The sequence below is a fragment of the Tachypleus tridentatus genome, chromosome 7 (assembly GCF_004210375.1).
Source record: "Tachypleus tridentatus isolate NWPU-2018 chromosome 7, ASM421037v1, whole genome shotgun sequence".
Lineage (NCBI taxonomy): Eukaryota > Metazoa > Arthropoda > Merostomata > Xiphosura > Limulidae > Tachypleus > Tachypleus tridentatus.
The window spans coordinates 181,069,781-181,093,769 of NC_134831.1; the positions used below are offsets into that span (position 1 = coordinate 181,069,781).

Consider the following 23,989-nt stretch of genomic DNA (forward strand, 5'->3'; position numbering starts at 1 on the left):
GTTTAGTAATAACACAACTCTGTATTACGAACGACAATATTTTATTACACGAATACACCAAGTTACTACATCATGACTCCTATGAATTATTTGACTCACGAGGCCACAATAATTTTCTCTTTCATGGCTTTCGTAACACTTGTGCTGTAAGGCTACAAAATGTTTCGTTTTCCTGGTTTATGCAGTTATTCTATTGTGATATTAAAACATGTTTTCATTTAATATCTATTTTACTACATTATCCCTGAAGGTTACACAACTTTAATAACTCACAATTTTTATACATTATTTTTCTTGTTCAGCTAGATAATTCTATTTCATGAGTCTTGCCATACCAGACGTTTCTGTTTCATAACTCTTGATGAGTCCCATACAGTAATTGTCTTGTAGGACTACAAGATACTTCTGTTTTCTTACTCCCATACAGTATTTGTCTTGTAGGATTATTAGATACTTCGGTTTTGTGACTCTCATATAGTAATTGTCTTGTAGGACTACAAGATACTTCTGTTTTCTTACTTCCATACAGTATTTGTCTTGTAGGATTATTAGATACTTCGGTTTTGTGACTCTCATATAGTAATTGTCTTGTAGGACCACAAGATACTTCTGTTTTCTTACTCCCATACAGTATTTGTCTTGTAGGATTATTAGATACTTCGGTTTTGTGACTCCCATACAGTATTTGTCTTGTAGGACTACTAGGTACTTCTGTTTTGTGACTCCCATAAAGTATTTATCTTGTAGGACTACTAGGTACTTCTGTTTTGTGACTCCCATACAGTATTTGTCTTGTAGGACAATAAGGCATTTCTCTATTGTGACTCCTATATAGTAATTGTCTTGTATGACTACAAAGTGCTTCTGTTTTGTAACTCCCATACAGTAATTGTCTTGTAGAACTACAAGAGACTTGTGTTTTCTGACTCCCATACAGTGATTGTTTTGTAGGACTACTAGATACTTCTGTTTTGTGACTCCCATACAGTATTTTTTCTTGGAGGACTACAAGTTACTTCTGTTTTATGATTCCCATACAGCATTTGTCTTGTAGGACCACAAGATACTTCTGTTTTTGGCTCACATAGAGTGAGTGTCTCGTAAGGCTACAAACAAGACGTTTCTATGTTATGGTTCTCATGTGTATACAGCATGTTTCTAGCCAGTGGAGGCGGTTCACGGAAAGCAATCGCTTTGATCAGTACTTAAGTCAACCGCGACTCCCGGCTTCAGGGGCTATTACAACGGTGCCTTGCCGACAAAGATAGTTGGCATTAGCCGAAAATATGACGTCGGTTTTTGGGGATCAAGACACTGTGAAGCCCTGGCGGCATAAATACCAAGTAAACTAGGCTCAGAAATGGCATATGTGGAGAGTCGAATGTATCCCGTTATTTCAACCAATTAACAACAGTTTATGTGTTCGGGAATCCTGATTGCAACAAGTGTTTCTCAAAAGTGGTCTACAAGACACAATACTATTTTTACCTTAGCGTATGATAGAGGTATGCGCTAGTGGAAGACCACAAAACATACGGAAGAAATTATGTTTCATTTGAAAAACGTGCGTTTAGAACGTGAACGCTGTTGTAAGTTCAGCCACAGCTTTAAGTAGCAAACAAACATTGGCTCATATCCTTGGAACATGTATTTCAATACAGTGACCCACAACTATAGAACACGTTTCAATAATAGTGACCAATACCTATAGAACAAATGTTTCTATATAGTGACCCACTCCTGTATAACATAAATGTTTCTATATAATGGCCCAAACCAATAGAACTTAAATGTTTCTACATAGTGACCCATACCTATAGGGCATAAATGTTTCTATATAGTGACCCACACCTATAGAACACGTTTCAATATAACGACCAACTTCTATAGAACATAAGTGTTTCAATGAACCATTTTTATAATCTGAGCAAAAGAATCACTTGTTTTCTACCTATTTTTTTGTGAAATGCTGGAAAATGTTTTTCAGAGTTCGCACTCGCAGGTTATCAGAGAGAAATGAAACCGTGGAAACTTTCTGAGATCTAATTCCATTACACTTGCTTCTTTGAAGTTCGTAAAGAACCGTATTCATACATAGAGTTGTTTTTCGGTCGAGTTCCTGACTCTCATTGGCCGATTTATTTATTATTTAAAACACGTGCATATCCACTCTTGAGACTAAACATTTTTTGTTTGTTTTAGGCCTAATCAGGGAGCTTAGAATAAACAATTTCGGGTTTAAAATATACTACTTTAAACAAGGCTTAAGTTTTTACCAATATCCTTTGGCATATCATGACAAAAACTTCAGTAGCAACACGTGAAATAATAATAAGATAAGTAGTAACACTGAATGAAACCTAACACAAGAAAACGGTTAGTTTTAAGTCATTCTTATCACCTGTATATCTCCACCATTAACACTGGCTCCATCATCTACATAGACAATGTGTAAACATTTATATATGTATATATACTACAATGAGGGCTTTCAACAAATTTTCAAACGAGATGAAATCTGTAACTTATGTAATACGAAAATGTAGTGTTTAAGATATCAGACTATGTTCAGTGCCAATTTGTGAATATTGTTGTCCAGTAATCATAATGCACTGTTTAAGATATCAGGCTATGTTCAGTGCCAGTTCATGAATACTGTAGTCCAATAATGACAATATATTGTTTAAGATATCAGGCTATGCTCAGTGCCACTTCATGAATACTGTTGTCCAATAATGATAATGTAGTGTTTAAGATATATAACTATGTTCAGTGCCACTTCATGAATACTGTTGTCCAATAATGATAATGTATTGTTTAAGATATATAACTATGTTCAGAGCCAGTTCGTGAATACTGTAGTCCAATAATGATAATATATTGTTTAAGATATCAGACTGTGTTCAGTGCCAGTTCGTGAATACTGCTGTCCGATAACACTGGTTTACAAAAAAATATTTTTTGTCTGAGGCAAGAATGTGAATAACTGTTTTTTACTAATTTGGGTGTGCTGAATTCAAATTTATAAACAGTTTTGCTCTATCGCCTCTAGTTTTCTGGCTTTTAAATAGTCTCATTTTAGTATATACAGAGTATATACGTGCTTATTTCAACAGTTGCAGCAGCTTATTACAGATAAAACAGGATAGATAAAGAACATTGACGGAATAAATATACTTGGATGACACAATGTACACAATTCATAGTACCGCAGACAGTTAGAAGTGTGTTTTCTTAGATGATCTGGTGTATTTTGCCTCTGGGATGTCACGCAAGAGCATCCAGCAAAAGTCTCCCATCATGCTGGGGTTCCACTTGCCTTGGTAGTTGCTCTCCATCTTCGTAATGTCTTGGTGGAATCTTTCTCCGTGCTCATCAATAACTGCTCCAAGGTTTGGAGGGAAGAAGTTGAGGTGGGAATGGTGAAAATGAATTTTGAGTGACATTCAGCATCCCATATCCTCATAAGTCTTTAGCAACTTCTCAATACAGGCTTGATAATTTGGTACGCGTGTGTTACCAAGGAAGCCACTACAGACTGACTTAACTGCTTCCCATGCTCTCAGTTCCTTTAAGGTAAGAAGCTCCTCAAAATCAGTATCCTTCAGCACTTCTCGGATTTGAGGTCCGACAAAGATGCCCTCTTTGAGCTTAGCAGCACTGAGACCTGGGAACACAGTAGACAAGTGTTGGAAGGCAGCACCATTTTTGACCATGGGCTTCACGAAATTCTTCATCAAACCAAGCTTGATGTGAAGAGGAGGAAGAAGCACCTTCTTCATGTCAACCATAGGATTCTCCTTGACGCTGTGTTCGCCAGATACGAAAGTGCTTCTAGACCCCCAGTCTTTCTGCTTGTAATGCTGGGATACAGCTCGACTATCCCAGAGACAGAGAAAACAACAGTACTTTGTGAAGCCCGCTTGCATACCCATAAGAAGACCAATGACCTTGAGGTCCCCACACAGACTCCACTGGTACTGGTTGAACTTAACAGCTTCCAAAAGAAGCTCCATATTGTCATAGGACTCCTTTAGATGGACAGAGTGTGCAGTGGGAATGCTGGGATATTTATTCCCGTTGTGCAGAAGCACAGCCTTGAGACTTCGCTTGGAAGAGTCTGTGAAAAGACGTCAGTCTGAAGGAATATGTAGCAAACCAAGGAAAGTGAACAAGCCAGGTACATTTGTGCAGTAACACAACTCGTTTTCCATGTCGAAAAATGAAGCAAGGTCTTTGTTCCGATCCCTGAAACTGGTGATCCTTACATCTTCCTGGAGTAGGTTCCACTGTTTAAGCCGAGAAGCCAAGAGCTCTGACTGCTGTTTTGACAGATACAAATCACGAGCAAGGTCATTCAGGTCTTTTTGCGTGATCCAGTGTGGCTCGTTGCCACTTGTTCCTGAATAAGAAGAGTCAATATCTTCGGAAGAGATTGACTTGGCAGAATCTTCCCTTGGAGGCATTTCTTCATCTGATGCGGAAAGAAGATCCTTATTTACTGGAGTTGTTGGGACAGGAAGATCATCTGAATGGGGAACGGGTCTCATAGCAGATGGAAGGTTGGGATATTTGATCTTTTTTCTAGAAGATGCATTGAAACCAGTTATATTTGTTAGACAAAAATAACAATCATCTACATGGCTTCGTGGCTCTTTCCAAACCATCGGGACTGCAAAGTTGAAAGCCGCTTTCTTGCCATTAAACCAAGCAGTTAGTCCATTGTAGCAGGGTTTACAACAGATGTGTGGAGCCCAAGATTTGCCCTGATCACCAATTTTACAGTCAAAATAATGAAAGTAGGCAGTTCTGAGAAGGGAAGTGATGGTTCGACGCTGTGTAACTGTCGTGAAGTCCCCACACACGTAGCAGAAAGAATTGGCCTTGTTGAGGCATCCTCGGTGTTTTGACAAGCTTGAAGCCATTGGAGAATCTGAAAAAAAACAAAGTAAAATAAATCATATGTAAGGCAATAATAATTATGTGCGTCGTTGGAAATTGTAATACAAATATATACCCAAAAGATTGTGTAACACAATTGTCGAGGGACACCAACCTCCTGCGCTGACTGCCAGTGCACTACTGGCTGTTGATTGAGACGTGTTGGCTACGCTTAACTGCCAAAATCCGTCTTGATATTAGCTATATATATATATAATGTAATGCTATCACTTACATTTATTGCATAATAATAAAAAAAAGAAGACATAAGTCACACAATATTAGAAATTAACCCTGAATGCATATACGCCTTTATGTACAGTATGTGTACAAAATGTACAGTATGCATATCTAAAAACTAGAGGTGATGAGTAAAAACGGATTTCAAATCTGAATTCAGCACCCCAAATTAGGTTACAACAGCTATTTTTGTGCTTGCCTCAATTTCTTTGTAAACCAGTGTAATGATAATGTATTGTTTAAGATATCAGACAATGTTCAGTGCAAGTTCGTGAAACTTTTGTCCACTTTCTATGGAAAACATTTGTTTTCTAAACACTGCAGAAATTCTCGTCGATTAATGTCTGGCATCGTGAAAAAACAAAACAACACACTATACGTTGTAATATTTGCGCTCTGTCCATCGGTGGAAATCGTTCCCTAAATTTTAGCGATGTAAATCTGTAAACTTACAACGGGGGACTCTAACCTCAAGCATGTAAAACTTATAGTCAAAATGGCCGATGTAATAATGACAAGTTTATAATTGAATTTGTTTTTAACTGTATAAAGGTAATATATGTTTGAAAAAGAACCTCTATTTTTACGTGTTTGTGAAATACGTTTAATTGTCATTAGTATAACTAACCGTTCTGAAATGACAGTGTGACCTGTCACTGCCAACCTGAGTAACATCCCACTTGATGGGCAGAACAAGAAATGTGCACACTAACCGGTCCTCTCTCTTTCTTATCTATCAAAACCAATACGCAAATACTTGAAGTAAGAATGTATCTTAGGACAGCTGGTATGGATATAAACACTTTTACCAATAAAGCAGAAAACATCGTTTCGACTTTCTTTGATCATCTTCAGGGTAACATTGATAATTTACAAGCGACCGTTGTCGGACACATGTCTCAGAAACAAGAGTATAAACGGGTATGAGAATGTAGGGGGCGTTGCTGTTGGATGTTAGGTTATTAATTAATATAGGTATAAAGGTTTATATTGGTTTAATTTTGGTTTTAACTGCTGTATAAGTAGAGCTTCTTTGATTTTGCGTTTGTTTACATTTGTTTCCCTACTTAGTATCTGGGTGTTTTCTATGGTTATGTTATGTTTATTTCATTTACAGTGTTCAAAAACGTGTAAAGTTTCTTTTGTGTGTGTGTGTGTGTTCTTGGAATGTGGTTTCCATTTTTCTGTTTGTTTCTCCAATATAAAAGTTGTGACAGTTGTTGCATTAAAACAAGCAAAAAAAGAAACCAAATTCAAAGAACATAAAAAACACTTTTACACGTTTTTGAACACAACAACTCACATAAACACAACATAACCATAGAAAACACCCAGATATTAAGTATGGAAACAAATATAAACAAATGCAAAATCAAAGAAGCCCTACTTATACAGCAACTAAAACCAAAATCAAATCAATATAAAGGAACACCTTTATACTTATACTAATAAATAACCTAACATCCACCTGCAACGCCCCCTACAATCTAGTACCCGTTTATACTCTCGTCTCTAAGACATGTGCCTGGCAACGGCCACCTACAAACACTCTCTCTTTCTTAACCTGAAAATGACCAAGGAAGGTCAAAACGTTGTTCTCTGCTTTATTGGTGAAAGTGTTAATACCCATACCACCTGTCCTGACATACATCAAGACGCAAATACTATCCCATTAAGAAGGAAGAATGAAAACCGTACGAGACAGTATTCCAGACGAAAATTTATGATGAAAACATGAATAGTATGCTGCTAGAAAGTTGTTGAAATTGAAATCGCTTAGGTAATTAGTTGTTCAATTGGTTTAAATTACGTTGTATATTAAGATATATTCTGGATCGATCGATTTTATCCGATTAAGCACTGAATTCACTGATGTTGAGAATTCAGACTTTACCTGAATCTCCAAATTGTGTTTGACACGATTCATTTAGTGTTTATCCATTTGATGGATTTCACAATATCGGATCTCGCGAGCAGAGCTCGAATCCGTGAGATATACAAAAATTATTCCATGCATTTTAAGCTGTGGGTGCAATATAAGGACAGCAGTCAAACCATTAGTACTTAAGGTGGGTGACAGATGCAGATAACTGGCTGGGTTTTCCTACTAGTAAGTAGTTTAAAGTTAAGGGTGACGACAGATAGCCTTAATAGAGTTTCCATAAACACATACATACATTATTCTTTACTATTAACACTGCTGAAGTTAGGGTCGTATGGATCTCCTGCGTTACGAATATATTCAAGTTTGTTTTTTAATTTTGTGCAAAGCTACACGAGGGCTATCTGCGCCAGCCGTCTCTAATTTTGCAGTGTAAGACTAGAGGGAAAATAGATAATCATTATACCCACCGCCAACTCTTGGACTACTCTTTCACCAACGAAAAGTTAGATTGACCGTCACATTATAACGCCTCCACGGCTGAAAGGGCGAGCATGTTTGGTGCGACAGGGATTCGAACTCGTGACCCTCTGATTACGAGTCGAACGCCTTAACCGTGTTCGAGTTAACGCTTATAAATGTCAAACTACAGGATACAGTTTCAACAAGACATTCCTTTTTTTACAGTTTGATCACTTCAAACGTATTGATTCATGATCATCTGTATCAGACGGAAGCAAAATCAAAATTAATGTTTAATCAATAATCTATTCTCAGATTGATAATTCGTTAGATAACTATCTTTTTGTGACCAAAGTGCACGTGTTACTCATCAAAACAGAACAATAGCAAACGCTTCATTGTTACCTTCTCAGTACAAACCATCACAATAGATTGTCTTTATTTAAATCAGCGAGTGGAATCGAAGCCCATATTTTAGCGTTTTATGTCTGCGTAAACTTACCAGTCGCCCATGAGCGTCCGCATAAATTTTTACAGGGGGAGGGCAAAGTTTTCTAGAGGGAGCAGTTTGAAATTGTTAGTTGAATAAAAAAATTCGTAAGCTGAATGAAGAAAGATAGAAGTATGTTTCTCATTTCCAGTAGAGGGGGCAAACAGTTCCTCTCCACCTACCAATGGATGTCCATATAGTGATCCACCCACTCGCAAGTTATTTCATGGGCGCTTTCATCACATAACACTTACGAAATCAAATTTATAGCTACTGAATTTAAGATTTTTTTTTCTTTTCCAGTCTCGCAGCAGAGAAGATCAGAACAAGTTTCTTTAACCACACTTATAACGTCTGGATGTTGGTTTCACTGCCCTACAGAAATGTAATGTAAGAGTGTTACTTTTACAGGGAATATCAAAAATAATCCTGCGAACAAATAAAATTATGAAGCACATTCGTATAACTTGAGAAGAAAAGTGAAATGATTTTCAGTTTATATTGTTTGCATTAACACACATTTACAGTAATAAGATATTAAACATACAGTGCCCGGCATGGGCAGGTGGTTAAAGCACTCGACTCGTAATCTGAGGGTCGCGGGTTCGAATCCCTACCACACCAAACATGCTCGCCCTTTCAACCGTGGGGGTGTTATAATGTGACGTTCAATTCCACTATTCGTTGATAAAAGAGTAGTCTAAGAGTTGGGGGTGGGTGGCGATGACTAGCTGTCTTCCCTCTAGTCTTACATTGTAAAATTAGGGACGGCTAGCGCAGACAGCCCTCGTGTAGCTTTGCACGAAATTAAAAAAACAAAATTAACCACACGTACGTATAAATAAATAGTAGTAACACTATAAATCACATCAAGGGTATATAAAATCAGAACTTTATAACAATGACGAAAAATGAGAGTTCTATTACGAGATTATAAACTAAAAAAATGGTGGCGGAAACTATCCATTGCCAGTATCTGTGCTCACTGCACCCAAATGTTTTTGGGAATCTTCTATCTATCAGACATGATTAAAATATAAATTCCATACCAGTTAGCCTTTACAAAAACTCAGTTTAGGGTTAGGAGTTGAGTGATTTGGTCTACAACATCTGAGGTTTTACTAACTTTTATATACTACAAAAGTGCAAAAGTAACCAGTTGAAACTTGAAACTGTCAAAATTAAACGTACTTTAAAGCACATTGAATTTTTTTTTAACAGGTTTCATCCCTAACATATTTGATTTTAAATTTATTTAAAAGATGCTCCTTCGGGAGTCAATATCACGGCCAGCTTTGATTGAATATATAAACACGTCTTGTTTGTTTTAGGGTAGGGTCACATTTGACTATCTGCTGTGTTCACAGCGGGGATTTGAGCCATGGATGTTTAGGATGTAACTCAGTAAACTTACTCCTGACCTACAAGAATACTTTACGTTTAAGTGTTAATTCTAGTTTAAAATTACCCACATTATAATAAGATGACTTTTTAGGAATACTTTGTATAAGTTGCTGTTGTTGTTTTTTTTTGGGGAACAAGCTAAAGTATTTTTAAACACTAATGTCCCTGCCATATATTATTATATTAATATCACTGATTTAAACAGGAAAAAACAACAACGTATTTCTTGCATTTCATAGAAGAATGAATTACCTGGGACTGTTTAAATAAGGAAAAATAACAGGTTTCTTGTGCTAAATTTTGTTTATTGGATAAAATAAAAATATTGAACTATATAAAGTTATTATTCCTCGCAAAAAAAAAGTCCAACAACTCGCGATTTTCAATACTTTCTTCAATATTTATTGATCCTGGAAGTTGATTCTTGATGATCTCGCTTTTGATGAGATATTTTTGAGGGGGTGGGGGGCACGAGCCGTTTTTACATACATATTTTTCTCTACAAGTGGGTTTCTCGACATCACTGATTATAATTGTCCTAAACTACTAAAGTAAGGAGCTCTTAGAAGTATGTTTACTTGTTTAATGTAGCGGAGAATAGTTATCACAAGTAAACATAAACATACTGAGTTTCGATTCCTGATTAAAATATTGATAGAAGAGCTCTAGTAGTAAGTAAATAAAAATAGTTTGTTTTTTATAACCTAGATTTGTTTATTAAGTTGAAATAAAATAGTTTTAAAAGCCTCTTTGTTATTGAGCAAAAATAAGCAAAATGTGTTATCTGTGTGCAGATATACAGCTCCAGACGTTAACGTTGTAAGCCCTCAAGTTTACAGGATATGGGTTTAGGTGGTTTTGAATTTCGCTCAGAGCTATACAAGGAAAACCTGCGCTAACCGTCCCTAATTTAGCAACAAAAGATTAGAGAGAAAACAGCTAGTCATCACCACCCACCGCCAACTCTTGGGCTACTATTTTACCAACTAATAGTGGGATTGACTGTAACATTCTAATGCCCCCATGGCTAAAAGAGCGAGTATGTTTGGTGTGACAAGGATTCGAACACGCAACCGCCAAGTTGTGAGACAAGCGTTCTAACCACAGGACACGAGTTGACCTGTGGTAGATCTTAGGATTACGGAGTTGACAGATTGAGATCGAATTCGATCGATACCACAAAATATTCATCGTACTATAACCTGTGGGTGTGTTATAACTGTAACAGTCAGTTTCTTAACGGTAATGGTAAAGTGTTGCTAATTGACTGCCATCTTTTCTAGTCAACAGTTCAAAATTAGGGCCTGCAGTAGACAGCCTTAGTTCAAAATACAAATAATACTATGTAACAAAATTTTTACTTTTTCTTGTTCCTGGGCAAAAGATGTTATTTCCCAAATGCTTATGTCTAAAATAATCGGAAAAGACCAATTTTGTCTTCAAACTTTGCTTTTGTGACCTGAGAGCGTATAACAAAAACATGATGGAACACTATATCTAGGGGCAGATACGTGAAAATGACATACATTACAGTCGCAAATCTCGAAAAACTAAACACTTCTAAACATTTTTGTATAATTTTAGTATAAATACATGTAAATCGTGATCTATATGTTGTTTTATTCAGACCTTATGTAAATGAAAAGGCCCGGCATGGCCTAGCGCGTTAAGGCGTGCGCTTCGTAATCTGAGGGTCATGGGTTCGCGCCCGAATCGCGCCAAACATGCTCGCCCTCCCAGCCGTGGGGGCGTTATAATGTGACGCTCAGTCCCACTTTTCGTTGGTAAAATAGTAGCCCAAGAGTTGGCGGTGGGTAGTGATGACTAGTTGCCTTCCCTCTAGTCTTACACTGCTAAATTAGGGACGGCTAGCACAGATAGCCCTCGAGTAACTTTGTGCGAAATTCCAAAACAAACAAACAAACAATGTAAATGAAAATGTACAAATTTGCCCGTTTTTACATAGAAAATAGGTTAATTTCTAAATTTCATTATCCAGGTCACCAAAGCAAAGTTTGAAGGTAATAATGGACATTTTCTGTACTTTTACAACATAAGCACTTAAGAAATAACACATACTATCCAGGAACAAAATTTGTGTTACATAGTGTAATCGAACTTACCGCTGAGCCATTTCAATAAACGTCTTAATTCAGAGGCCCTTGATTTAGGTGAATGAAGATATATTTACATTCGGTTTTTTTAGCTTGCATCTTGCAAAAAATGACATTTGAGACTAAAAACGAAAATATATACGTACACTTTTTGGTAACAAAATATTTCCTTTAAATAATACAAGAAATGAACTTTTAAAATATTTTGTTGTAATGGTTTTAAATTTTTAAAATACTAGTGAAACCTTTTTTTATGTTATCAATAAAAGAAAGGTTTGAATCATTCGAAATATTTCTTTGTTTTTAAATTTCCTGCAAAGCTACACGAGGGCTATCTGCGCTAGCCACCCCTAATTTACAAGTGAAACATCATAGAGAAGGTAGCCAGTCAACATCACCCACTACTAAAATGTGGTCTTCTCTTTTACCAACGAAGAGTGGGATTGACCGACACATTATAGCGTCACCATGGCTGAAAGGGCGAGCATGTTTAATGAGAGGATTCGAAGTCGTGACTCGCTAGTCAACACTACTCACCGCCAACTCTTGAGCTACTCTTTTATCAACGGAGAGTGAGATTGAACTTCATATTTTAATGCCTTCGTGACTGAAAGGTACGAGCATGTTCATCAATGGGATTCGAACTCTCGGTCAGCGAGCTGTGCACACCTAATCACCAAACCATGTCAAGTTTCTTCCGAAATGACTTTACAACAATTTATTAAAGTTTGTAACAGGTGATTAGTAACCTGTAAAAAAACATTCTTAAATGTTTATTCGTTTAGAATGGTTTGCTTCACACAGTTCATTGTTCTGATTGTCCCGAGGAAACGTCTTCTGCCGAAACAATGAAGTACATATATATATATTTTTTAAATCCGCTTTCTGGCTTTTATGTGTAATTAAGCACAAAGCTACACAATGGTCTATCAGTGCTCTGCCCACTATAGGTATCGAAACCCAGATTTTAACGTTATAAGCCTTCACATTTATTGCTGAGTCACTTTGAGAAGGGAGTGGAGTAGTAACTAAGTTCACTCTGCGTTTTCGAACGCAATATTGCTCGTCTGAGAAATAATACAAGCATGAAATCGAATGTTTCTACTTGGGATACACCGAGTCGTTTTAAGCCCACACTTTGTAAAGGCAGTAACGTATGACATTCCGTTGAGACTGTTAGGGTAACTTTAGTTTCTAGATGAAAGTTGAAAAATAAACGTTAGGCCACGCACGACCTGCGTACGTGGAATGAACATGAAAGAAACCACCTTTATAAAGGGTGTCGCTTTCGTCTACGGAGTCATCGTTAAGTGTCGTATGAGATTGCGTGCCTCAACTTGGCACGTGTTATTCAGCTTTTCCTTCCAGTAACCGGATGAGTTTGTCTCTGTCAAACCACGCATACACAAGAATAAACAGATACATTAACCACAAGTTGAAGGAACCGATTACTTGAAAAGGCCTGAAACAACACTTTTTTTTCCTATTAAACAATGGACATTGTTTTCGGCTTATTGGTATACAGTGTTGTTAAACAGAAATTTATGCACAACTACCGCAAAAAAAAGGAAAGAAGAAGTCCTTCATCCATTTCATCTAAATTGTAGAGAGATTGCCTTGAATTTCGCACGAGGTAATTGGAAAACTATCTTCGTTAGCCGTCCCTAATTTTGAAGCGATACTCTAGAAGGATGGCAGCTAATCAGCACCGTCAACCGCCAACTGTTGAGGTACTCTTTTACTAAAGAACAATATAAGTGACCGTCAACTTATAAGAACGACCGTATTCGGCGACAGGTTTCAATCCCTCGATCCTAACCACCAGACCAGAATAGGCGTAGTTTCGAGGGCAGTTACACTTTCCCAACCCAACTAGTACATAATCAATATAACTACATAGTTTTCAAGTTATTATGCGAATTATCTGTTGATTTTTTGTACATCGAGTAATGGATATCAAGCTGTCACTAACAGAATTACTATAAGCCCATAATTCAGTTCGACAAGATTGCTATAGACCCATGATTCAATTCGACACTAATCATTGTCTTCTAACTTAATGAAAAATAGTTTATTTTAGTTTTGGTTTTTTATAAAAGCATGTTTGAAAAGGAAGCCACGAGCTACTATTAGGCTTTCTAAGAGTCAATGATAACTGAATATTAAAACGAAAACAAAATTTAACAGCTCGATAATATTTTATAATTATCCCTAATAAATACACGTATAGTTCTTAATTTGGAATAAAACTAATTAAATTAGTTTACACAAACTTCTCTAGGAGGCAACGTGTACATTACTATTGTGATGTTATCCAAGAAATAGTAATTTGGATACGAAATATAAAATATGGTGAAAATAAATATAATAAACTAGTACAAGACTACTTTGTATTTTTCATAGAATATTTTACCAAAAAAAATCCGTGAAAACCTACGTAGGAAATATGTCGAACAAACACATAGCGACTTAAAACGTTTAGCCACTGCTCTACGTCAAGTCAAGATAACATTAAAATTCATAAAAACCCAGGTACTCGAATCATTACTACTTGAAATTTATTGTAAAATCATATAAAACATATATCTTTTACTTTTGTAAAATAATAGTAACAATGTTTACTTTTCACCACCAGAGGGTGTATAGGATTAAAACAACTATGAAATATATTTTCCATATCGGAACTATAAATACGTGATTTGTTGATCACACTTTTATGTTAGGAAATAATAAGGAAATGGAGAAAACAAAAATTGAGTCAAATAAAAATTTGATTTTCTCAAATAAAAAACTGTAAAAATATATTTATATATTTTATTCAAACCACCAGGGGGCACCACATTTGTAATGTACCAAGAAAGCCCATTTTTCCTTTAAAAACTGGAAACTGATGGGACCAACATGAACAAACGTGGATACATTTAAGTTCTTTTAAAGCTTCGCTTTAAGGACCGCTACAAAAATATTATCATCTTGGCCACCAGGGGAAAACACTTAAACACTGTTTGCTAGAACACTAAAAAAAAAAATCCATCATACAACACAGCGGCCGTTCTGTTCTTCGATTACAGATTTAATTTTCAGAGACAATGTTTGGAGTTTTTTTACGCAGAAAAGCGAGCGATAATATAAGTGAATCGAGAGTTTATTTAATTAAGGGGAAAACGTATATTGTAATGATGTGCGGTAAGTTTTAAATCTTTATTCTCACCTCTCTGATGTGGTGGTTAAGAGGCGCTCGACTCACAATCCGCGACTAGCGGGTTCGAATCCCTTCATCAAACATACTCGCTCTTTTAGCCACGGGTAATGTTATAATGTAACAGACAATCACACTGATCGTTAGAAAAGAGTAGCTCAAGAACTGGTGGTGGGTGGTGTTGACTAGCTGCCTTTCCTCTAGTCTGTCACCGCTAAAATAGGGATGGTTAGAGGGGATAATCTTTGAAAAGCTTTGACTGGCTGCCTTCTGTTAAAATTAGAGAAGACCTAGCATGACCAGGTGGTTAGGGTGCTCTACTCGTAATATGAAGGCCGCGGGTTCGAATCTCCGTCAAACCAAACATGCTCGTCCTATCAGCCGTAGGGGCGTTATATTGCAATAAACCATCTCAAAAGTATTATTGCTATTTAGAGAAAATCATCTTAGTTGGTAAAACTTCTAGCTAATTTATAGTGATCAGTAGAAGTGCTCTTCGGTAAGGAGAGGTTTTGGGTGTTTGATTTTGTTTTTAATTTCGCGCAAAGCTACTATAGGGCTATATGCGTTAGCCCTCCCTAACTTAGCAGTGTATGACAAGAGGGAAGGCATTAACACCAACCATCAATTCTTGGGATACTCATTTGTCAACGAATAGTTGGATTGGTCGAACATTATAACGCCCCCACGGCTGAAAGGGCGAGCATGTTTGGTGTGATGGGGATTCGAACCCGTGAGCCTCAGATTACGAGTCCAACGCCCTAACCAAGTAAGGAGCGGAGTAGCCCGGCATGGCCAAGTGGATTAAGGCGTTCGACTCGTAAAAGAGTATCACAAGAGTTGCGGGGGTGGTGATGATAAGCTGCATTTCCTTTAGTCTTGCATTGCTAAATTAGAGACGGCCAGCGCAGATAGCCCTTGTGTAGCTTTGCGTGAAATTTAAAACAAACAAACAAAAGTAGAGAAGGCTATGTCCTTTCTGTATCTCTGTAGGAAAATTCGGAAACATAAAAACAAACAAAGTACTGGAAAGTAGTTTGATAGTTTTAGTGTTCCAACAACAGCTGGTAATTTTTTACAATAATAAACAAGTGAAAAAATTATGTTGTTAAAAACCATCATATTTAAGCCTTATAAGAAAAGTAATACGTGCATTAGAGAGAAAATACTACACTGATTGGATCAGTTTTGGTCACTCTTAAATTGCACATCCCACTGTGCTACAGTTTTAAGTTTACGAACTTACAACACTAAGACACAGCAGATAGCCCAATATAGATTTGTTCTAAAACAAACAAACAAACAAAACAATTAACAGTGATAGTATTACTAAATACAACAACAATAAAAACTCCACAGATAAGTTCTAGACATTTATCAGAAACACTAACGTCATGTCCCCCCTACTGGTACAATATTACCTCTGTGGATTTACACTGCAAGAAGCTGTTTTTCAATACCAGTGGTGGATGTAGCTTTGTGCTTAAAAACAGACCACGAAAGTTATAAGTTCATGGTTTATTTTGGTCTAAACCTGACTGTAAGCTGGAGATAATTAAAGGTTGAACCTTTTTAAATGAAACCTACAACCTACTCTTTGTAATAGATATTTATCTTCTTCGTGTTCTTTTCACTCCGTTGACTAAGTGACCCGTGTAACCACAAGTCACTGAATCTGGAGGAATATAGCATCTCGTCCTTCATCTCTCCAGCTGCTCAGTCCCCTTGATCACCTAGTGCTTAGCGGCCCATGGAACAGACAACGAATTATTATCACTGAAATGTTGCATTTGTGAATAAAGACGACATAATGAGAGGTTGAAACATTCCAGTTTCAGAAAATATAGAATCCAAGAAACAAGATGGACAATTCTTAAGTGACTTTTTTTTAAAGGTAATCTGCTTTTATTTGTTTCTATAATGCAATTTTTATCCAAACTTTAAATGGCCGTTGTTACATGCCAAGTACAAACTCCTTGAGCTAAAAATATTCAGGATAACATTTACACACATTACAAAAATTTCCTTTTCCACACTGGTACAGCGGTAAGTCTACGGATTTATAACGCTAAAATCAGGGGGTTCGTTTCCCCTCGGTGGACCCAGCAGATAGCACAATAAGGCTTTGCTATAAGAAAACACACACGCAGAAAAGTTCTAGCAGAAAATATTACTATTATAATTTCAACTACTACCATTTCCATTATGAAAAGAATTTGCATTATAAACCAGAGCTCTTTCGACCTGTTTGATTCTAATGCTCAAAACATAGGAGCGTAAATTTGATGTTCGTGTTCTAAACCAGAGACGTTTAGGCCTGGATGATTCCAAAACTTAAAACGTAAGATCATAAAATAATAAAGTACATTTAGTAATTTTTGTGTCGCTTTATATTAATTCCTTTATTCATAGAAGATGGTTCTTCACTGATGCCATACACTGTTTAAAAAAAAAGAATAAAAAAACAGTAAAAATCTGTTTTTTTTTGTGAACATTGGAAGTTGTATGAAATGGTTCCGATCTTAGCACAATCTGCTATAAAAACGGTTTGATTTGTTTTGAATTTCGCACAAAGCTACAAGAGGGTTAATTTAGCAGTGTAAGACTAGAGGTAAGGCAACGTTTGGGCTATTCTTTTACCAACGAATAGTGAGATGGACCGCAACATTATAACGTTCCCACGGCTCAAAGGGCGAGCATGTTTGGTGGGATGGGGGATTCGAACCTGCGACCCTCAGATTATGAGTCCAGTGCCTTAACCACCAGGTCATGCCGGGCCACGAAAACGGTTCATAGCTAGAACGTTGGATTCTTTGTTTTTACTAGATATTACTCCTCATGTAACTTATATTTATGGTCTGACAATAAAATAGCCCAGAACCCCGAAGATTAACTTAACACGTCATCAGTATATAAATACAGTCCGCGGTAAGTATTGGACTTACAATGATAAAATCCAATGTTCGATTCTCTCTTGTGCACAAAGTGCAGATGACCTACTGTGTAGCTTTGCACTAGATAAAACAAGAAAACAATACACATGTACGACAACAACGACACTACAGTAGAAACCCATATGTAACAATTCTCTTCTTTTTTCACACCTGAAACATATTACTGTGCAGTTTTGAACCTTCCAAACTTTTAATTTTTCCTGGTTCTTGGTTTAACTCATGTAAACAACTTCTCTGACCGGATAATTCACAATGCTGTGTATTCTTGAAATTCCTACGTAGATACAGGATTACTGTGTGAGTAAAAGATATTTCAAAGCACCATATATATATATATATGTGTGTGTGTGTGTGTGTGTAAAAAAAAAACCAACTCCAGTTTTTTTGGAATTATGGTTCCCTCTTTTCTTTCGTCTCTTGGCTAAGTCGAGGGCGACATAACCCACTGACGACTCGTTAGCCTCCTTACCCCTCGCCCTTCATGGCCTGGTTGTAAGGGCACTCGACACATGATATAAGGGTCTCAGATACAAAACCTCGTCATACCAACATGCTCGCCCTTTCAATAGTGGGGGCGTTATATGTAAAGGTCAATCACACTATTCGTTGATAAAAGAGTAGCCCAAGAATTGGCGGTGGATGGTTATGATTAGCTTCCTTCCCTGTTATCTTTCACTGCTAAATTAGGGTTGGATAGCAGAGATAGCCCTTGTGTACCTATGCGCGAAATTCAAAACAAACAAACCTTTCCTTTTTCACTCGAGTTAGATTGCAATTACATTTCAAAAAAAAAAAAAACACGCTTGTGTGTTGTTTTTCTTAGCGCATAGTTACACATCAGGCTATTGGTCAGTAGATCAAAATTAAAGAAAGCGACAGCTAGCTTTTGTGACTTTGCCATAAATACAAAATGCAAAACAGGTTAAAAGAAAACTTACTTTTCATAACTAATACTATCACAGGATTGTTGAAAGTCTAGCATTCTCTTGGACACTTACCGTTCAATGTTCACTCCCTTCAAAGTGGCTCATCGGCAAATATGAAAATTTATAATACAAACAACCGGGTTTCGATACCAACAGTATTGTGCTGACACAAGAGACCTTGTTTTACTAGCTATTTAAAGAAACCTGAACGAAGGACATGAAATGACTTATAAAGTAGAAAATATTACAAACATGCATTGGTTTCTATTAACTAGCTAAGCCACTTGATGAACCACTGACCAAAGACTCAACAGTTCCTAACGAATAATAATCCCCCATACTTCGCAGTAATCCGAGGGTCACTGGTTCGAAGAAACATGCTCGCCATTTCAGCCGTAAGAATGTTAAAATGTGACGGTCAATCCCACTGTTCCTTTGTAAAAGAGTAGCCCAAGAGTTGGCGGAGGGTAGTGATGACTAGCTGCTTTCCAACTACTCTTATACTGTTCAACAGATTTAAACACAACACCGATCATATTTCTTACCAACAATCTTAAACAATTTAATAATTATAAACATTACACGTGACAGGTTTGCTACAAATAATCTCCAAGAATTTAATAACGGTAAACACTATATGAGACAGGTTTGTTAGCAACAATCTTCAACATTGTGATAATAGTAAACACACGACACAAGACAAGTTTGTTATCTATAATATTCAGCAATTTAATAACGGTGAACACTATACGACACAGGCTTCAACCGAAATGTTCAACAGTTTAATGATGGTAAACACAACACGACACAAGTTTGTTACCAACAATCTTCTATAGTTTAATAATGGTAAATACTACACGAGACAGGTTTGTTACCAACAGTCTTAAACAGTTTCATAATGGTAATTCTACAAAAGACAGGTTTGTTAAAAATAATGTAGAATAGTTTAATAATGGTAAACACTATAGAAGAAAGGTTTGTTACCAACGTTCTTCAACAGTTTAACAATGGTAAACACTATACAAGAAAGGTTTGTTACCAACATTCCTCAACAATCTCATAACGGTAAACATTACACCTGATATATTAGGTACAAACACTCTCCAACATTCCTCAACAATCTCATAACGGTAAACATTACACCTGATATATTAGGTACAAACACTCTCCAACATTCCTCAACAATCTCATAACGGTAAACATTACACCTGATATATTAGGTACAAACACTCTCCAACAGTTAAATAACGGTAAATACTATATAAGACAGGTTTGTTAGCAACAGTCTTCAACGGTGTGATAATTGTAAACACACCACACAAGACAAGTTTGTTACCAGCAATATACAACAGTTTAATAACGGTAAACACTATGCGGTACAGGGTTGTTAGGAACAATCTTGAACAGTTTACTAATGGTAAACACACTACGAGACACGTTTATTATAAACAATCTTCATTAATTTAATAATGGTGAACATTATACAAGACAGGTTTATTACCAACAGTCTTCAACAGTTGAACAATGGTAACCATTGTACAAGACAGATTTGTTAACAACGATCATAAACAGTTTAATAATAATACACACTACACAAGAATGGTTTGTACTAATAATATTCAACAGTTTACTAACGGTAAACACTACACAAGACAGGTTTGTTAACAATAATCTTCCATAGGTTAATATTTGTAAAAACTACATGAGGCAGGTATGTTACCAGCAAACATTATACAAGAAAGGTTTGGTACAAACAATCTTAAACAGTTTAATAACGGTAAACACTATATGAGACAGGTTTGTTACCAATAATATTCAACAGTTTAAAAACGGTAAACATCATACAAGAAAGGTTTGGTACAAGCAATCTTAAACAGTTTAATAACGGTAAACACTATATGAGACAGGTTTGTTAGCAACAATCTTCAACAGTTTGATAATAGTAAACACTACATGAGACAAGTTTGTTACCAATAATATTCAACAGTTTAAAAACGGTGAACAGTATAAGAGACAGGGTTGTTAGGAACAATCTTCAACGATTTCATGACGGTAAGCACTACACCTGGTAGGTTTTGTACAAACCATCTTCAACAGTTAAATAACGGTAAACACAATATGAGACAGTTTTGTTAGCAACAGTCTTCAGCAGTTTGATAATGGTAAACACTACATGAGACAGGTTTGTTACTGACAATCCTCAACAACTTAATAATGGTAAACGTTAATCAGGACAGGTTTGTTACCAACAATTTTGAACAGTTAAATTACGCTAAGCCTTATTCATTCTAGTCTAGTTGTATTATAAGAAAGGTTGATTGATGTCGATGTTTTTGCATTGTTACTGGGTATTTTTATTTCTCTAAGTTTTAACATACATTCTAATGTTGTCTTTGTTACTGTAAGTGTCGCACGCTGGTCGTCTATCTTGGCTTCGTTTATAAATCACATCCTTTAGAGGTCTCAATCTCCAGTTGTCGTTGGGCCTGCACTGATTGGTTCTCACGTGTGACGAAACCACCTCGAAGCGAAAGATTTCATCTCGCTTAACTTTCTAATGTTATTGTTATCCCAGGCTTTCAATCACGACTGAATAACGTGTGGACAGTGCAGTTAACAGGTGCTTCACTGTCTCGTGCTGCTCCAATCAGATGATGTTCATTGCATCCCTCCTTCGTCAATTTTAGACCTGGTTGGATTGGTCGAGACCGCCGATATTGACAGTTGCTATCTCTGTCGGCTTTCTCGACGTCCTGCTTGACTGTGTGACGAGAGTAAGTGACTGCCCCAATTAGACGTTTTCACCCGGGCTGGCTGATTAGAGCGGCGGCCCGCGAGTCCCGCAGTTTCCTTCGATATAAGTCATAATTTATTAGGGCGCCTCAGCATACGGTTGTAGGCCTCGACTGCAAACACTGCATGTCCGCCATTGACCGCGAGTAGCAACTTTAGGTTTACGTGCGTTAGATGTTATAACCAACTCACCTGTTTCATGTGGATCCATTTTTTTCTTTTTTTTTTTCGTAGAAAATTCCTCTTGACGTAAAAGCACTTTCTATATCGTTTGAAGACACTCTGAAAGTACGTGTTTTTAATTTGCTGGATGAAGGGTGTGTGAGACGATCGTGTTGCAGGGCTGGACAGTTTTTGTTTGATCTGCTTCTTGTGATACCATGTCTAACTCCGCAGACGATCTGGTGCTACAGGTCGAGGACTTGGCTGCTGCCACCAGCCCGCCTCCACCGCCGCCATCAAATCATTCTTCGGCGAAGGAAGAGACAAGCGGTCGCGACCTGTGTAGCAGCGTCTCCGCTGAAGGTACGGACGAAGCGTCCGACGACGAATATTACAAACCCCTGAAAAGGTTGTGCACTATCCAACTTAGACCTGCTCCGAACCCAACGAAACCCTTGAGCTCTTTCTTCATCAAAGACATTTTGAATCATAAACCCAGTGCACGGACCAACCTGATTGAGCGGGGAATCGTCCGACCATGGGATCTGGAAAGTCCACCAGCCAAGAGGCGGCGGCCCCGCTCGGCTGACGACGATTCTCGATCCGAGAGCGACTCGCCCGAAAGTCCCGGTGTCGGAAATCTTGCTTCGTCTCCATTAGATGCGCTCTTTGAAATGACTAGTAAGGCCTTCGACGGATTAAATAACAGTGAAAAGTCCCTGGGTAAGTTATTCGAACTTAAAATAATTCTTCACTTTGCAACACTGGGATTTTTTTCTATTTTCGACATACGACCTGGACAGAATAACTATAAAATTCAATTTGTTTGTGTAAAAAAAGCGGCATATCTGTTAGAATTCGCTAAATCATAAACATATAAGCAACAAGAAATATAATATAACATAAACAGACATATAAGTGGACAGCCTAAAAAGATATATAAGAAAGTAGGGCGGATAAGGAAAATAGATACATAAATAGATAGAGAGCTATGATGTTAGGAAAACATGTAGACTCAAAACATTCAATTAAAAACAAACACGGAAAATTCTTTAACCCGAGTGTTTTCGAAAGGTAGATTATTCAGTCTTATGTTGATAAGTAGCTATGTTTTGTTTTGGTTTTTAACTATGTCAGTATAATACACTTAGAAATATTTCTATATGTATTTGTAAGGTCGTCGCAGAACCTGATTGACTGAATATAAGAGCGCTTCACTCTTTAATGACGTTTTTGCCTCTCAGGACGGAGGTGACGACCACTATGTTGTGTGTTTTAAACCGTGCTCTTAACTGATTAATTAAAAGTAATTATTGATTGTGTAGATTAGTTCTTCTACCACACGCTGTTTTCAGCAAGCTGTGTGTATTTCATTCTCTATCAAGAAGATAGTTCGTCATGTATCAGTCGAAGTACTTTTGAGTGATGACCAAATCCTGATTGTCGGTCAAACAAGAGTCGTCCGAGAGTTGATTTATAAATTACCATTTTAGAATTAGGGACGGTTATGGCTCAACATATCCCGTTATGTAGCTTTGTTTAAAAATTCCGAAACAAACATTTACAGTGAATCTATTATTATGGCTCGTCTGACCTGTTTACATTTTTACAGTTTTCATATTTAAAAGGGTCTCAGACTAAACATTTACAGTGAGTCTATTATCATGGCTCATCTGACCTGCTTACATTTTTACAGTTTTTCTGGTTTAAACGGATCAGAGACTGAACGGTGAGCCTTAGTGGTGGATTTAAAATTATGTGGGTCCAGGGACTAATAATTTTTGTAGGCCCTCTATCCCATGTAATTTTACATATAATAAAATTTTAAATGGGCCCCTATTAAGACCATAGGCCCTGGGGCTGAGCCTCCCTCCAGCCCCTATCTAAATACCCCACTGGTGAGTCTATTGTTATGGCTATTCTAACATGTTTATTTTCTGACAGTTTCATGTTTTGAACGGGCCACAGACTGCAGTAACATAAATACAGTTGTAAAAATTACATATGGCTTAAAATCTGGAAAATAAACTGCCAAACCTTTGAATTTGCATCGATGACTTACTCTGATTAGCATCAAAAATGGTTTGTTTATAGCTTTTAGCTGTGCTTTCGAAGCGGCGTACATCTGTACATTTTATTGTACACCTGCAATGATTGTATTTACACTTGGAATGTCAGACAGACCTCAACCCTTCGAGTTTTTCTAAAGATTTAGATATTTTTCGTCCAAGAGATGAGTTTAATATTTTTTGCTGGGAGACGTTTCAGATCTTATTGCTGCTACAAGGAAATAAACCGCTCATTCATAAAGAGCATTTTACCAAAACTTTAAACATTTTTCTAGTATCTTCCCCGCTGGTAGAACGGTAAGTTTACGGATTTACAACGCTAAAATTAGGGGTTCGATTTCCCTCGATGGACA

At 37.0% G+C, this 23,989-nt stretch overlaps 1 protein-coding gene across 1 annotated transcript in view; it reads left to right on the forward strand.

Annotated features, from left to right (window-relative positions):
- The first annotated feature begins 21,110 nt into the window (after nt 1-21,110).
- The window catches only part of LOC143257390 (transcription factor LBX2-like), a 60,640-nt gene continuing 57,761 nt past the window's right edge, over nt 21,111-23,989 (forward strand). The window contains exon 1 of the mRNA XM_076515980.1: nt 21,111-22,290. Coding sequence (XP_076372095.1) covers nt 21,786-22,290 — 505 coding nt within the window. The 5' untranslated portion in view covers nt 21,111-21,785. The remainder of the gene's footprint in view (nt 22,291-23,989) is intronic.